This window comes from Mobula hypostoma, chromosome 15 (genome assembly GCF_963921235.1).
Source record: "Mobula hypostoma chromosome 15, sMobHyp1.1, whole genome shotgun sequence".
In the NCBI taxonomy this organism is placed as follows: Eukaryota; Metazoa; Chordata; class Chondrichthyes; order Myliobatiformes; family Myliobatidae; genus Mobula; species Mobula hypostoma.
This window is the reverse complement of record NC_086111.1, coordinates 28,159,588-28,174,574: the sequence shown is the minus strand read 5'-3', so window position 1 is coordinate 28,174,574 and position 14,987 is coordinate 28,159,588. Positions and strand designations below refer to the sequence as shown.

The 14,987-nt window shown below is 41.0% G+C and overlaps 1 protein-coding gene across 2 annotated transcripts in view; it reads left to right on the top strand.

The window, feature by feature from the left end:
* Window positions 1-14,987, top strand: part of LOC134356766 (metabotropic glutamate receptor 7-like) — an 854,194-nt gene that overhangs the window by 382,814 nt on the left and 456,393 nt on the right. For both annotated transcript variants that reach the window (XM_063067868.1, XM_063067869.1), the window contains exons 3-4: window positions 6,046-6,181; window positions 12,192-12,346. In XM_063067868.1, the coding sequence (XP_062923938.1) occupies window positions 6,046-6,181; window positions 12,192-12,346 (291 nt within the window). The remainder of the gene's footprint in view (window positions 1-6,045; window positions 6,182-12,191; window positions 12,347-14,987) is intronic.

Below are 14,987 nucleotides of genomic sequence, written 5' to 3'. Positions count from 1 at the left end.
CAGGGTCTCGTTACCTCGTGGTGTCGTGTGTGTCTTGCCTGAGCGAACTTGTCCCTTTTTATCCCCCTGCTGGGCTATCGCCTGTCCATCACTTCAAACAGTTCAGGGTTCAAAGAGGAGCCGGTCTTTGACAATTCCCAGACCACTGTCTCCTTCCGTTAAACTCTCCCGTCTCTTCATTAACATTTCCAAATGCTGCTCCATTGTCTTTACTTATCTCTCTCTCCTGGAGACAGGTGGCAGATCAACTGTTGATCCCACTGGTGATAGCACAGGACAATCAATATCTTAGTCTGTGTGTACTTTCGTCACATTGTACAGTAAAATCAATGTTTATATGCTCTTTGCTTTGTGATGATGTGCATTCCTGAAATGAAGTGTACACTTGTAGTTGGCATATTTTTATATGTGGAAAGCTGGCCAAAGGGTTGCCTGAATGGACTCATCAACAGCTTATCCATTACTAAACTCTGATTACAAACCTTCCCATCATTTAACAGCTGTCGGTCATTTGCAAAGAATCCATTTCTAGACTCAGCTCTCAAGTATCTTGCTATGTTCTGTTGTTCCTGAGTATCACAGACTTGATGAGGTATCTGGCCTTTTCAGTTACACAAGTAGTTACTCTTCAGTCAGTGAAGCAAAAACAAAAGATTCCTAGCGTTGGTAATATGAAATAAAATAAAAATACAACAGAAAATAGTTTGTAATGACAAGCAAGATAGCATTAAAACATTTAAGCCAGTGGCACTTTATCCAACAGCAAGTCCTTTAATTTATCTATAGCCACAGAATATTATGATGTTTGTTGTGCAAAGGACAACACAGTTAGGTCAATTGTTTATTGTTGTTGCATGTACTGAAGTACAGTAAAAAAAACTTGTCTTGCATGCCATACATGCAGATCAACTCATTGTAACAGTGTATTGAGGTGTTGCAAGGTAAAGCAATGACACCGCTCAGAATAAACACTGTCCCAGTGTTTACAGTACAGAGAAGGTGCTGTGCAGGTAGGTAGTGAGAGGCAAGGTCATAATGGCCTCGATTGTTATTTAGCATACCAGGGAACGATTCAATAGTCTTATAACAATAAAGTAGTAGCTTGGTGGTACGTGCTTTCAGGTATTTGTATCTTCTGCTCAATGGGAGGGAGGAGGTGAGAGAATGTCCGAGTTTGACGGGATCTTTAATTATGCTGGTTGCTCTAGCGAGGCAGTGATATGTATAAACAGAGTCCAGTGAGGGAAGGCTGGTTTTTGTGCTGTGCTGAAATGTGTCCATTGGTTAAAAATTGGTGAGTGTTGATGGGGACATGTCATGTTTTGTTTAGCCTCTTGAGGAAGTAGAGCCACTGGTGAGTTTTCCTAGCCATGGCATCTCACTGGCTGGAACAGGCCAAGCTATTGGTGATGTTCACTCTTACTGAAGCTCTCAACCTCTGCACTCTTCATGTAAGCAGGAGCATTTGCACCAACCCTCTTCCTGAAGTTACTGACTAGCCTGTTTATTTTGCTGACATTGAAGAAAAGATGATATCATGACACCAAATAATTAGGCTCCCTATCTCCTTCCTGTGCACTGGCTCATCATTATTTGAGATACTGCTCACGATCATGGTATCATCTGCAAACTGCCACGCAGTCATGTGTGTACAGGATGTAGAATAGGGGACCGAGGAAGCAGACTTGTGGGGCAACTGTGTTTAGATTAACTGTGGCAGAGGTGTCCTTGCCTATCCTTACTGATTATTTATTTATTTATTTGCTCATTTAGAGATACAGCATAGAATCAGCCCTTCCGGCCTTTTGACCTGCACTGCCAGAAACCCTCTGATTTAACCCTAGCCAAATCATGGGACAATTTGCAATGACCAGTTAACCCACCAACCGGCGTGAGTTTGGACTGTGGGAGGAAACAGGAGCATCTGAAGTGAACCCACACATTCCACAGGGAGGACGTACAGATTCCTTACTGAGGATGATGAGATTGAGCTCAAGTCCTGACACCCCGAGCTATAATAGTCCCTCTCTAACTGCTACACTATCATGGCGCCTTGTGTTTCTGGTCAGTTGGTCAGAAAATCAAGAATCCATTTGCAGAGTGTCAAGTCCCAAGTTTTAGAGTTTGGTGGTGAGTTTGGTTGGAATAACAGCGGAAGCAGAACTGTAGTCAATACACGGTAGTCTAATATAGGCACCTTTGTTGCCTAGATGCTCCATAGATGAGTGTAGAGCAGGGAAGGGATGTATTGTTGTCAGCGATGCAGCCTAGCTTCATTTTGTAGTCTGTTACAGCACATAAACCCTGCCACAACTGCGGGCTGGCCTGGGACTCAGTATTGGACCGGTATTCACAGCAGGCCAGGCAGCATCTCCAGGAAGAGGTACAGTTGAAGTTTCGGGCCGAGACCCTTCGTCAGGACTAACTGAAAGAAGAGCTAGTAAGAGATTTGAGAGGGGGAGGGGGAGATCCAAAATGATAGGAGAAGACAGGAGGGGGAGGGATGGAGCCAAGAGCTGGACAGGTGATTGGCCAAATGGATATGAAAGGATCATGGGACAGGAGGCCTAGGGAGAAAGAAAGTGGGGGGGAATCCCAGAGGATGGGCAAGGGGTATAGTGAGAGGGATGGAGGGAGAAAAAGAATGTCTGTATATAAATATATAACGGATGGGGTACAAGGGGGAGGTGGGGACTGTACCTCTTTCTAGAGATGCTGCCTGGCCTGCTGCGTTCACCAGCAACTTTTATGTGTGTTGCTTGAAATTCCAGCATCTGCAGATTTCCTCATGTTTGGACAGGTATTGTCTTTTGGCATCGCTGTTAGCTTTATGGAGATCATATCTCAATTTCTTGTAAAAGTCAGAGTCACCTAATTTGAAGGTCAGAGTCCTAGATCAGTAGGGAACGGATCTTCAAGTTCATCTATGGATTCTGGTTTGTTACACAGTCCTCAATATGCTTGCTGATAAGTCTGTGATAGTGGTGACATATTCATCAAGTTCTGAGTCTCTGAATATAGAGCTCTTAAAGATAGCAGAGTCAAGGGATATGGGGAGAAGGCAGGAACGGGGTACTGATTGTGGATGATCAGCCATGATCAGAGTGAATGGCAGTGCTGGCTCGTAGGGCCGAATGGCCTACTCCTGCACCTATTGTCTATTGTCTATTGACTAGTCTACTTAATCAAAGCCACTCCCTGCATTACACAGGATGTATAATGTCTGTATTCTAAATTACTCCCTGGGCTTGGGCATTGGATCAGATTAGAAAATGAGAATTATTTCACCATATGGTTTCTTGATGACCTGAAAGCAATAAGTTCCCATGGCAACAGTGGCATCAGTTGATTTATGTAGATGTTTAATTGGCAGAGATGTGTTAAAGCTTGTAAGTTCTGATGCTGCTATGGCCTTGAGGCTGAATAACAATCCAAGTATCTTTGTTGCTCCCTGAAAATCTCAGGCTGGTTCAGATAAATCCCTGCCAACTGTAGTCAAGGTTGGCTCTCTGTCAATATTTTTGTTTGTGAAATTACATTTTCTTTTGAATTTCAGTTTAATTGTACTATCAATATCTAAGCCCAAGCTGTTTATTAAATTCACAAGAGCAATTAGTGGACGAATTTGGGCAAGAGGGCATCTTGGATGATACAGTGAAGATGAGGTTCAGTGAATATTTAATCCTGTGTGAAGGAGATGATCAGACACAACAGTGGTTCTAGGGACAGAAGTGACTGATGAGACCAAGTTAATTGTTGCTTCTCAATTTTAAAACCAATGTATCCCAAATCAGGGAATGTTAGGATGGATAATGATTTTGGGTTTGACAGCCTTTTAAACAAACATCCTTGTGTAATTTTCTCTCAAGTTTGTCAATCTTGGTGCTCTAACTTTGGACTTATATGTTGGATAAGTTCAGGATGTTTTCTCTGGATCATTGGTCTGAGGGCAGACTTGAGGGAAGTTTATAATATTTGGGACATTGTGATAATCTATTTTTTCTAGGGTGGAAATATTAAATACAAGAGGGCATCCATTTCTAGTGGGAATGGGAAAAATTGAAGGAGATGAGCAGGGCAAGCTTTCTCGTTTACACAGACTGGTAGGTGTCTAGCATGGGCTGCTTGGGGGAATGGTGGAAGCAGATGCAATAGTGACCATTTAATAGGCTGTTAGATCACATGAATAGGCCAGGAATAGAGAGATATCGATCACAGGTGGAAGGGATTTAATTAGGTACTATGTTTGATTTAGGTATTGTAGTCATAAGGGCTTATTCCTGTGCTTCCCTCAGTGGCATATGTGCCTTCCTTCCTCTAGACTTCAGTGAATAGACTTTCTTCATTACTGCCACCTTTCTTGACTTTTTTGAGACCGATACCCGCCACACTCTAAAATATAAAGTGATATTTCTATGAGTCACAAAAGCAAAATTAATCAGGGTAGGATTGCCATCCCTAAGTCAATGCCAGAATAATCCGTGGCATGCTGTGGATGGGGAAAGAGATGGCATGTTTGAATTGTGGAAGAAGAAGGGAATTTTCTGAATCTGGAGAGAGTTGGGAGAAAGGACTGCCAAAGAGAGAGGGATGCATTAAGTTGATGGCGATGATGTGTGGCAATAGGGATGTGTATTACAAAACGCTGAATGGCAGAGATTGTCCCCTTGACAAAGCTTTCTTGTAGCTGGTCTCCATTGATTTCTGATTATAGCCACTGTGATGTTGTAATATTTTAAAGGCGATGTCTAAAAGCCCTTTTAAAGCTATTTAATTTTCTGTCAAGCTTACTTCTTCAGTATTTCTTTTCCGTACTGCTGTCTGTCAAAGTAATGTGCTGGAAAATAGTTTGAGCATGAAAACAGACAGTGGCAAGTCATAGCAACAAAGTTTTGTTTGTTAGGATTGAAGTACTTTGGAGGTTAATATTTGAATTAAAGTTTATGTTTATGTTTATGATGTTCTAGTTACCATCACAAATATTTATGCACAGTGACACCCGTAGATATCCATAATATATGGGTGTCACTGTGTATTAGTAACTGTGATGTTCACTCTTATTTTTGCATTCAAGAAAGCTGCTGTCTGAGTGCAAGTTGTTTTGTTTGAATTTTATAAATTATGTTCTGGTGGCCAGGGACTTGATTAGAATTTCTATTTTGCAATGTTTTGAAACTGGAACTACAAATTTGTAAGAGCTAAGAAGACATGAATGCTGGGTTTCTGAAGCAGGCTATTGGTCTGACTTTAGCTATATTACTATTGGATTCTAGGTGTCAAATTTGCAGAGCTAGTAGCTGGGATTAAATATATATTTAATGTCTCTTTTTTTGGTAAGGGAAAAAAATAAGTACATGAAAACAAGAATTGTTCAGGACTATGGAGAAAGAGCAGCAGACAGGGATTAATACTAGAGTTCTTTCAAAGCCTTGTCTAGTTGGGTTGAATGGCTTGTTCTTGTTCTTCGTGTTACTAATGTCCTCGAGCCTGTCTCTGTGTCAGTATTGGCCAAGATTCTTTACTACTCAACATTCGCTTTTGTCTACTGTATGGTATATCATGACAGTTTTCTTTACATGCACGAAACTGTTCTTGTTAACGTTACATGCTTCAGTTTGAAGGGAATATCAAAGGATAGTGCAAAACCAATTTTAGACTCCATGCTGCAAAAGCACTATGGGATCTATAGAGTCTGCCAGAACAGACATCTGCCTTAAACAGAGTAGCTCTTTTAACTAAAGTTATTAAAAGTTTTTTCTCCATTCATCCCATCAGGAATTTGTGAAATGACTTCCTGAAAGTAGCTGTTGTTTGTGAGATCCTCTTTAAAAAGGGCATTGAATTGAAACGAGATCCTTTACTAAGGAGCTTCAGTATTTAATTTTGGAGTAAAAAGAAAACAAAGAGTTCAACTGAACAGAAGTGGTTCCCTGATAATTCATAATACAGCAAGAAGTTTAAACCTGTTAAAATAAAATTAGGACAGTTTCTTTCCAGCTGCATAATTTTATTATATTCATGTGAACTGTTTTCTCACATCTCTAGGTGGGATTTGCATTGCTCAGTCTCTGAAAATACCAATGGAGTCAAGAAGAGTAGACTATGATAAAGTCATCAGACGCCTTTTGGATACACCTGATGTTCGTGGCATAATCACTTTTGCCAATGAGGATGATATCAGGTGAGAAGGGCATATCTTTGATCTGAATGTAAGCATCACCACCAGGTTCCAATAGAACAATTGATGAGATACTAATAAAAATCTTCATATCAAAATGTTTCATGTGGCATTAAAGTAAAGTTCACTCCATATTTATTCAGAAAATAAAGATAGAGGTCTTCAGGTAATTTAAAAGAGGTTTTGTGTCATTTATCATTGAAGTTAGAGGGGGTGAATAGGAGAGTGATTGCACATATGTTCTCCTATGTTGTACTAGGCTTTGGTTGGGGTCATTGTAGGTGCATTGAAATCAACAAGAGGGATAATGGGTAGGTAAAACTTCTGCCTGAGTTATTGAGCAGTAATATATTGGATAAGCTGGTGGATGGAAATAGGGGAGTAAGGATAGAATTAGAGTAGTGGGTCATTGAAGTAAAGGAATCATGTTTGAAGGGTTTGTAATAATCTACAATGTATAGTTTACTGTAAAAAAAAATATATTTCAATTCATCTGTACGTGCCATAAAATTGCAATGGCTTGCTGTTTCAGTGGGGTGATTATGGAGTGGAGATGGAAGACACACAATGTTATGGAGGTGGAAATAGTGGCAGAGTGGTCATTTAATTGGACAAGCAATCAAGAAATTCTGAATAATTATCTGCAGTTCAGTTTCTCCTGTGACTGAGCTGTGGCAGAGAGCCAGTTGCTTCTTTTTGGCTTGGAATAGCCTTGAAAGTCTTCAACAGTGACTTGAAGCCCACAGAGTATTCAGATATCAAAAGCCTCCAGCTGATCACAACTTCTGTCCACTGATGAATCAGTATGGCTCTACATTAATATGGAAAAATCAGTGAGGATTGTCGAGGCATGAAATGTATTGTGTGTATGCGATTAGTGACCTTCAATGGGAGGCTCAGTAACACCATTACTAACCGAGATGGATGGGGACTGAAGGACACTAGGTCTCTGGTAGATGAGAAAAATAAAGCCACAAACTTGTTTGACCTGATGTTTATCAATCTTCTTGTTCAAGAACAATTGGTTGGAAAGCCTTTTCCAGATACTTTGTACAAACATATATTGCATCATTGCAGTGAGGACAGCTTCCTTTGCTTAGTGTGGCACTTTACTTATGCTAAATGGCTTAGTTGAGAATCAGCTTAGCAGCTCACATGTCCATGAAGTGCTGCAAACCATCAGCAATACCTGCTTTCTTTTGGCCATGACATGAACCTCATGGCATAGCATATTCTGCTCTATGCCATTTTTCTTAGGTGAGAAAGGAAGCTCTGGTTTAAAGAGAGAAGTACAAGAGCTTGTCAAGAGCATCAGCAGAGGTACCTGAAGATGTCTCAATGTGGTGAAGCTAAAAATATAGGATTGTATGGGTGTTGATTAATAAAAGTCAGTGCTAATGGTCCCACAATCAACAGATCAAATCTGATCACAAACAAGAGAAAATCTGCAGATGCTGGATATCCAAGCAACACGCACAAAATGCTGGAGGAATTTCCTTCAGCATTTTGTGTGTGTTGCATAGATAAGGTCTGATGAAATATTGTTGTTAAACGTGCTGCATAATGTCAATTAACCCATGACTAAGCGTGGGAAGCTCCATTAATAGATCCTGCAGTCATAATGAACTCTCAGAGCCTAGAATATTGGTATGACAAAGCTGAAACTTTTGCAACCATCAATTAGAAATGTAAAGTCAATGATTCAACATTCTTCAACTCATGAAGTGTCTTCCATCACAATTACTGTATTCAGTACATTCAGTTCAAGAAATGATTGGGAGCATTGGGTACAATGAGACACTGGGCTTCAATGTAGTGATGAAGGATTAGGATGCAGAATTAATTCTGCTTACTGAGGGTATCAGTGTAGAAGCAGCACTGATAGCTGCCCGACTATGTGGAAACTGCCCATAAAAACACAATTATATCTGGCTTGTTCACTTATTATTATTACACCAGCTGTCTGCACTCTTCAATGTAGAGATAGGAGGTGTCATTGATAATGGTGCTCTCATACTCCAAAAATACTCCAATGACTTATTGTCAGTGTCCAACTTTGTTTGTCCTGCACACTTGGCTCTGAACTCCCTAACATTCTTGGTGCAAAGTATGAACACATGAGCTGAATTCTAGTGTTGAGGTTGGAGTGACTGCCTCTGTCACCAAGGGGGGAATTTAACTGAGTGTGTCATCAGGAAATGCTTTGTAATATTTAAGTCAACAGGAATCAGTGAAAAAGAAAATGTTTGTCTTTTCTTTCATCAGCGAAAAAGAGAATGAAAAATGAGAGGTGACTTGATAGAGGTGTACAAGATGATAAAGAGGCATAGATTGAGTAGATAGCCAGATGCTTTTTCACAGGCCAGAAATGGCTAACACTAGAGTCATAATTTTAACGTCGTTGGAGCATAGTATCAGGGGTACGTCAAAGGTAGATTTTTTACACAGAGAGTGCTGGTAGAGGCAAATCGATTAGGGATAGTTAAGAAACTCTTAGATAGGGATATCACTACAAGAATGCATCCTGGTTGTTTAGTAGACCCAGTCATCTACTGTTTTCTTAATTTTTTACCTTCAGAATGTCATAAACAATGGTATTCAGTGTTCTGGTCCATTTGTATCCTCAAAGATTAAAAAAAAGTCCATATCAGTATGTAGCAAGACTTCATAAACGTTTTGGTTTGAGCTATAGTGGCAAGTAATATTTGACCCATGCAAATGCTGATTATCTCCATCCTCATGAGAAATATCCGGAACGTTTAACTTATAAACTCATGGAATAGCCAAGGCATATTTGTAAATCTGAAAGTACCCTATCTCAGAGACCTGGACCCTGAGATTCAGGGTTCAGCTTCTTGTGCAGTGCCCAGGATTCTACAAAACCAGATGTCTGCATTTCAGGTGAAGCATTCTGTGCTGTTATTGATCTTGTAAGGCAAAGGAGAACAAGAGTTATGAGTAGTGTACAATCCTTCAAGCAATAACAGGGAAAACAATTATTTACTCATTGTCACATTGTTCAAAGGAGCTTACTGTTTACAAATTGGTAGCAAATTTTCCTAATTCCACAAAACCTTTCAATTTTTTTACAAATCACACAAGCAGTATAATGGAATATTCTCAATATCCATGAATGAATGCTTTTCATTTTGTTCATTTCACCATCGATGAGCTGAAACACTGATTATCCCTATGACCACATCCTGGAAGTATATTCACCACATAGACTGTCACAGTTTGAGAAGGCTACCTTCCCAAGAGAAGTTGGGGATGGATCAGATCTGCTGGCTTTGCCAATATTGGTCCACAATGAATGGGTGAAAACGTAAATGAAAAGTGTGGACTTGATAATGGAGTGAATGCATTGGCGGATGCTAACCTCAGGATGGAACAATGCGCTAAATTAGGCATGATCCTCTCAATCTGCTTAAGCTAATAAATACCTCCCATGTGTTACTGCTTAAAATAGTGACATCTGAAGATATTATACGTACATATGACACCTTCCAGTAGTATAATTCTAGAGTCATTTATTAACTTTATTTTGGGAGGTGCCTGAGTGTGAATATGTAAATCATAGATCTGCACTTATTTCTAAGTGCCTCAAGGCTTACATTCTTAAGCATGTTGGAATGCTAGAAGCCAATGATTTTATTGTCTACTATGTGCATTCTGGTTTCCTTTTTGGATTAAGTTAAGCTTTGAAACCCAATTTTTCTTTTGATGACACGCTGAAGCCTTTTGGTCAATTATGTCCATGCCAACTCTCATGAAAGCAATCCTATCAATTCCATTCTCTCTCCCTTTATTTTCTCTCACACATGCCTATCAACTTCCCATTACATCTTTATCCCATTAACCTGCAGTAAGAGATCATTTAGACTGACAAAATAATTACCGTCATGTCCTTGGGAAATGTGAGAAAACTAAAGCACTCAGGATAAACCCTCCTCGTCACAGGGAAAACGTGAACTTTGTATAGTCAGCACTGGAGGCCAGGATCAAACTGGGTTCCTGGAGTGGGGAGGTAGCAGCTCCACTGGCTGTTTTACTGTGCTGTCCACTTGCAATATTAAAACCAGTTTTATAGAGTCACAAATCAATATATCACAGATACATTCCCTTCGACCAAACCATCCTATGCCAACCACAGTGTCCGTCCAGCTAGTCCCATTCTTCCATATTCAGAAAATATCCCTCTAAGCTCTTCCTGCATTTACCTGTAAAATTGCTTCTTAGATGATACTATAGTACCTGCCTCAACCACTTCCTCTGACAGTCTGTTCCATATATTCACCACCCTCTCTGTGAAAAAAAATTGCCCCTCAAGTCCAATTTAAATCTTTTGCTTCTCACTTAAAGTCTAGTTTTGATCTCTCCTGCCTTGGGGATAATGCTGTTGCCATGCACCTTATCTATGCCTCTCATAATTTTAAACATTTCTGTCAGGTTGTCCTTCTTTCTCCTAAGTTCCAAGGAATAGAGACCTACCCTGGTCAACCTCTTGACATAACTTAGATCCTCTAGTTCTGGTAAAATTCTCATATCTCTCTGCACTCTTTCCAGTTTAACTACATCTTTCCAATACCAGGGTGACCAAAATTGCACACAGCGCTCCAAATGTGGCCTCACCAACAATTTATACATCTGCAATATAATGTCCCAACTCTCATATTCAATGTTATGGCTGATGAAGGCTGTGTTCTGAGCACTTATTTCACCACACTGTCTCCGTGATATGCTGCACAGGTAGTAAAATTTCAAAGCCATAATTCTACAAACAATAAATTTCACAATCTGCTCTCTTTTTTTTTCACCCAAGTGGGTTCCTCTGAGCACTCCAGGACACAGCAATGTTACAAAGACTTAATAAGAGATTATCGAGTAACTGTGAATTGTCCCTTCCTGTTGGTAATGACAAAAAGAATCAAAAGGGACCTGATGGACCTGTATGAGAGAGAATATGTTGAAGGGTACAAGGAAGTTAAGGAGAGTGGAGCTAATGGAATTTCTGTCTTTCCCCCCATCCCCCACAGAAGCAACATGAAGCGGTCTTTCCAACAATAGTATAACCTGAAATTTTACCTCAGAAGAGAATAGACCTTCAGTTCTGACTACTAAGAATCAGATGCCAGAAAAGTTATTTCATATTAGACCACTGAACAACTTCCATTAGCAGTTGCCTCACCATTAATGAACCATCAAAAAGCATTTCACACAAGTTGAAACTTATGATTTTAACAATACAGCCTACCGTTGGTTATCTAGCAAGAACCCAGGGTGGAGGAGAGAAATGATAGTTCATGGCTCATATACCTAGAGGACAATGTTTCGGTATTGAACAGATTTTTTTCGGGAAAAAATGGTTAACTCAGTGCTTATAATGAATGATCCTGGTTGGTCCAAATCAGGCTGACTTCATTAAGGCCAGGTCACCAAGAGGAGCAGCCAGTAGAGCATTTGCCTCCGGTGTCAGAGACCAAAGTGAGATCCTGATCTTGGGTGCTGACTGTGTAGGGTTTACACTTTCTCCCTGTGACTGTATGGATTTCCCCCAGGTGCTCAGGTTTCCTGCTACATCCCAGAGATGTGCAGGTTAAGTGGCCACTGTAAACTGTCACTAGTATGCAGGTGGGTGATAGAATTTGGAACAAATTGATACGAATGTGGGGTAATATTTAAAAGAATAAGGATTTATTTAGTATCAGTATAAATGGGTGGTTGATACTCAGCACAGACTCATTCTGTACTGTGTCTCTCCATGACTCTAAGAATTCCGATTAATTATTCATTCCAATTACTAGTATCATTTGTCCCCATCACTGACCAAAGTGTTGCAGGTAACAGGTCAGTTCATTCTGGCATCATTTGGGAAAGAACAGGAGTGCTATCAAATTAGCCCATTAGAACACCATCGCTGTAGTTCATTAATCTTCACATCCATTTAAGCATTTCATTTGATGTCTTCAACCCAAGCTCGTCTGACTAAGGAACTATTGGTTATTTTATGCAGGCAGGTACTTGCAGCTGCCAAAAGAGCAAACAAAGCAGGCCATTTTGTCTGGGTCGGCTCCGACAGCTGGGGCTCGAAGACTTCTCCAGTAAAACAGCACGGGGAAGTGGCTGAGGGGGCAGTGACCATTCTGCCCAAAAGAGCCTCTGTGGAAGGTAAGAACTTGGTACCTTGCAAACCAATCTCCTGTGTTTGCAATTTTGTTTTGGACAAATGGGGTGAGGTTACTCAATCTGTTGTGTGTTCCAATTGGTTGCTTGGCATACCTGTGATAGGAATCATTCATACAATACTGGTAACATTGTCATGAAGACTCGAAGCTGTGATCAGACTATATTTGTGTACATCAAGTTTAAACACTGGTTTAATTGTGTTAAATGGGTACTTTGGTAGATTTTGAATCGGCCTACCCTCCTGAGAAGTAAATGCAGATGTGCTATATGTCGTGTTCATATCTAAAGGCTGCAGGTGTACCATTCTGAAATTCAAACTGGTGGTCAGTTTGTGATCAGTTCTACATCATAACTTTAATCTCTAATGGAATCCTATTAATGTAATTATGATAAATGCTCTCATTTTATATGATCGGTGATTGCTAATTGTTTTCACGGTCTGTTAGGCTGTTTGCCTTTCATGTGACTGTAAATACAATTTCATGAATGAATCTGAGCTGTATTGCTGGTGTTTCAAGTAAAAGGAAAATGTACTTTGAAGGGACCGTGGCATCAGGCTCTGCAACAGCAATTGAAAGGGAATTGGTTAATGGCTTAAAGGCAAAGCTGTAGACAGTGGACAAGGAGCAGTGGAACTGAAGTTATGGAATTAATCCTTTAAAAAGCTGCCTGTCATGTGATCAGCCAAATGGCCTGCAAATGTGCTGTAAAATTCCGCAGTCCACAGTCCCACGGCTTGAGCATGCATAATGTGCATACACACTTGAACTCGATAAAGGCCTTATTTTTAAAAGAAAAGCTGTGGCAATTCATAATTCTATTGTGTGATTGTTTAAGATGCTTATAAAATACATCAAGCTTAACAATAGTGCTCCCCATTCTTGCCCATGTTTCACTGACATGTCTCCCTGTGGATCATATTATGACTTCTCATTTGAGCATTGATAGTTTTTTTTTCTGCCTTATGTCCTTGTGCAACTTTTACTCCTGCCACATGAACTTCATTGCCTTAGATTCAATTTCAGATTTATTGATCACATGTATATCAAAACGTACAATGAAACTCATGGTTTGTACAAATTTTTGCTGGGGGAAGCTACACATTTTGATACCAACACAGCATTCCCAAAAGGTTCCACAGAACAACATCAACAGCAAAAACACTCCTCTTTAATAGCAACACCCCCCCCCCACCAATCTCATACTAAGCCTGGCCTCCAAACCCAGAACAGGCTACCTCTGGGCCTCCAGTCCTTGTTGCCAAAATCTTAGAAATTTTGCCTCCAATTTTGGACCTCATCCCAGGATGTTGATCATTTGTTAGACCACTGGGCTTAGACATCTCGTCTGAACTTGCTCAGAGGTCCGGCCCTGATGGACTGGTCTCTTGTGACTCTGTTGGGCCTTGATCTTCAGGATTTAAACATTTGGGTTTGACTTTTGGGCCTCTAATTTAGAACTCACATGGAATTTTGACCCCGATGACCTGGGGTGGGGGAGGTCACTGGCCATTGTGACTTCCAACTGTACCTGGGACTCACCACCAATACGGACATCTAACCCAGAGCGAATCTCAGACCTAGGTATCGCTGGTCTCCTCAGTGAGGTGACAAGATTTCTGGGATCACTGACATTTGACCATGGAGCACTTCGATCTGGACTCTAAATCCTACCCAGACATTGCATTTACTATCCCTGACCTCTTAGTCCCCCTTGATGATGGTGATGGCTGGTCCTTCACTTGCGAAGATCAGGAGGGAACTCCATCGCTGTAGGATTTTCCTTCCCGCCTGCGCTGTGTATGTTTATAGTGAGGATCGGCGCACGCGGACCGATTCCACTCTTTAGGCTGGGGGGATGTTCCGCAATGCTGCAGTGAACTGCTGCGATCACAAGCCTGTAGGTTGAGTATCGGAGTTTTCCTTCTCCTAGACAGACTGGCTGGCAAGGCTAACGAGTCCTATCTGCCCAAGTTTGGAATCAGAGTTGTCCTTCTCCTAAGCTGGCTGCCAACCAGAGCTGATGAGCCCAGCCTGCTCGCCCAGTTATCCCACTGGACACTCGATCGGGCTATGACATAGCAAACTCAGTAAGGACAGGGACACCTCATGAAGGTGTTGGGTTGGGAACAGTAGTGTAGGAAAGGCCTTATGCGAGTGACCTCCTGCATGGCAAGGTAAACAGTGGTCCTGCGGCGATCACCACATCTAGAAAGGAGAGGCTATGGGAGACGCTTCACCTTCCTTTAGTGAGCAGGATGTCCAGCCTGGGACTCAGCTGTCCCCAACTCCCCCTCATCCCTGTCTCTAAACCCCAAGCTGACCCCTGACTCTCCTCTCTCTCCCCAAAACCATCCTTATGAACCGAAAAACACAATTAAATCTGAGCCATGAAATTGGACACTGCAGCTCAGTGCCATCCTGACCCTTCATACAACCGTTATGCCATCCCATCTGGTAATCATAACTTCTGCCCTGACACCTTTTTCCTGTTCTAGGGCACTTCCAAGAAGTCATCTTTGCCTGGTATCCTTGACCTTTGTTGCAATGAGTTCTGAGAATTCTTTTCTTTGTAGTAATTTTGGCTTATATGTTGTACTGAACTTAGCCTGAATCATGTCACA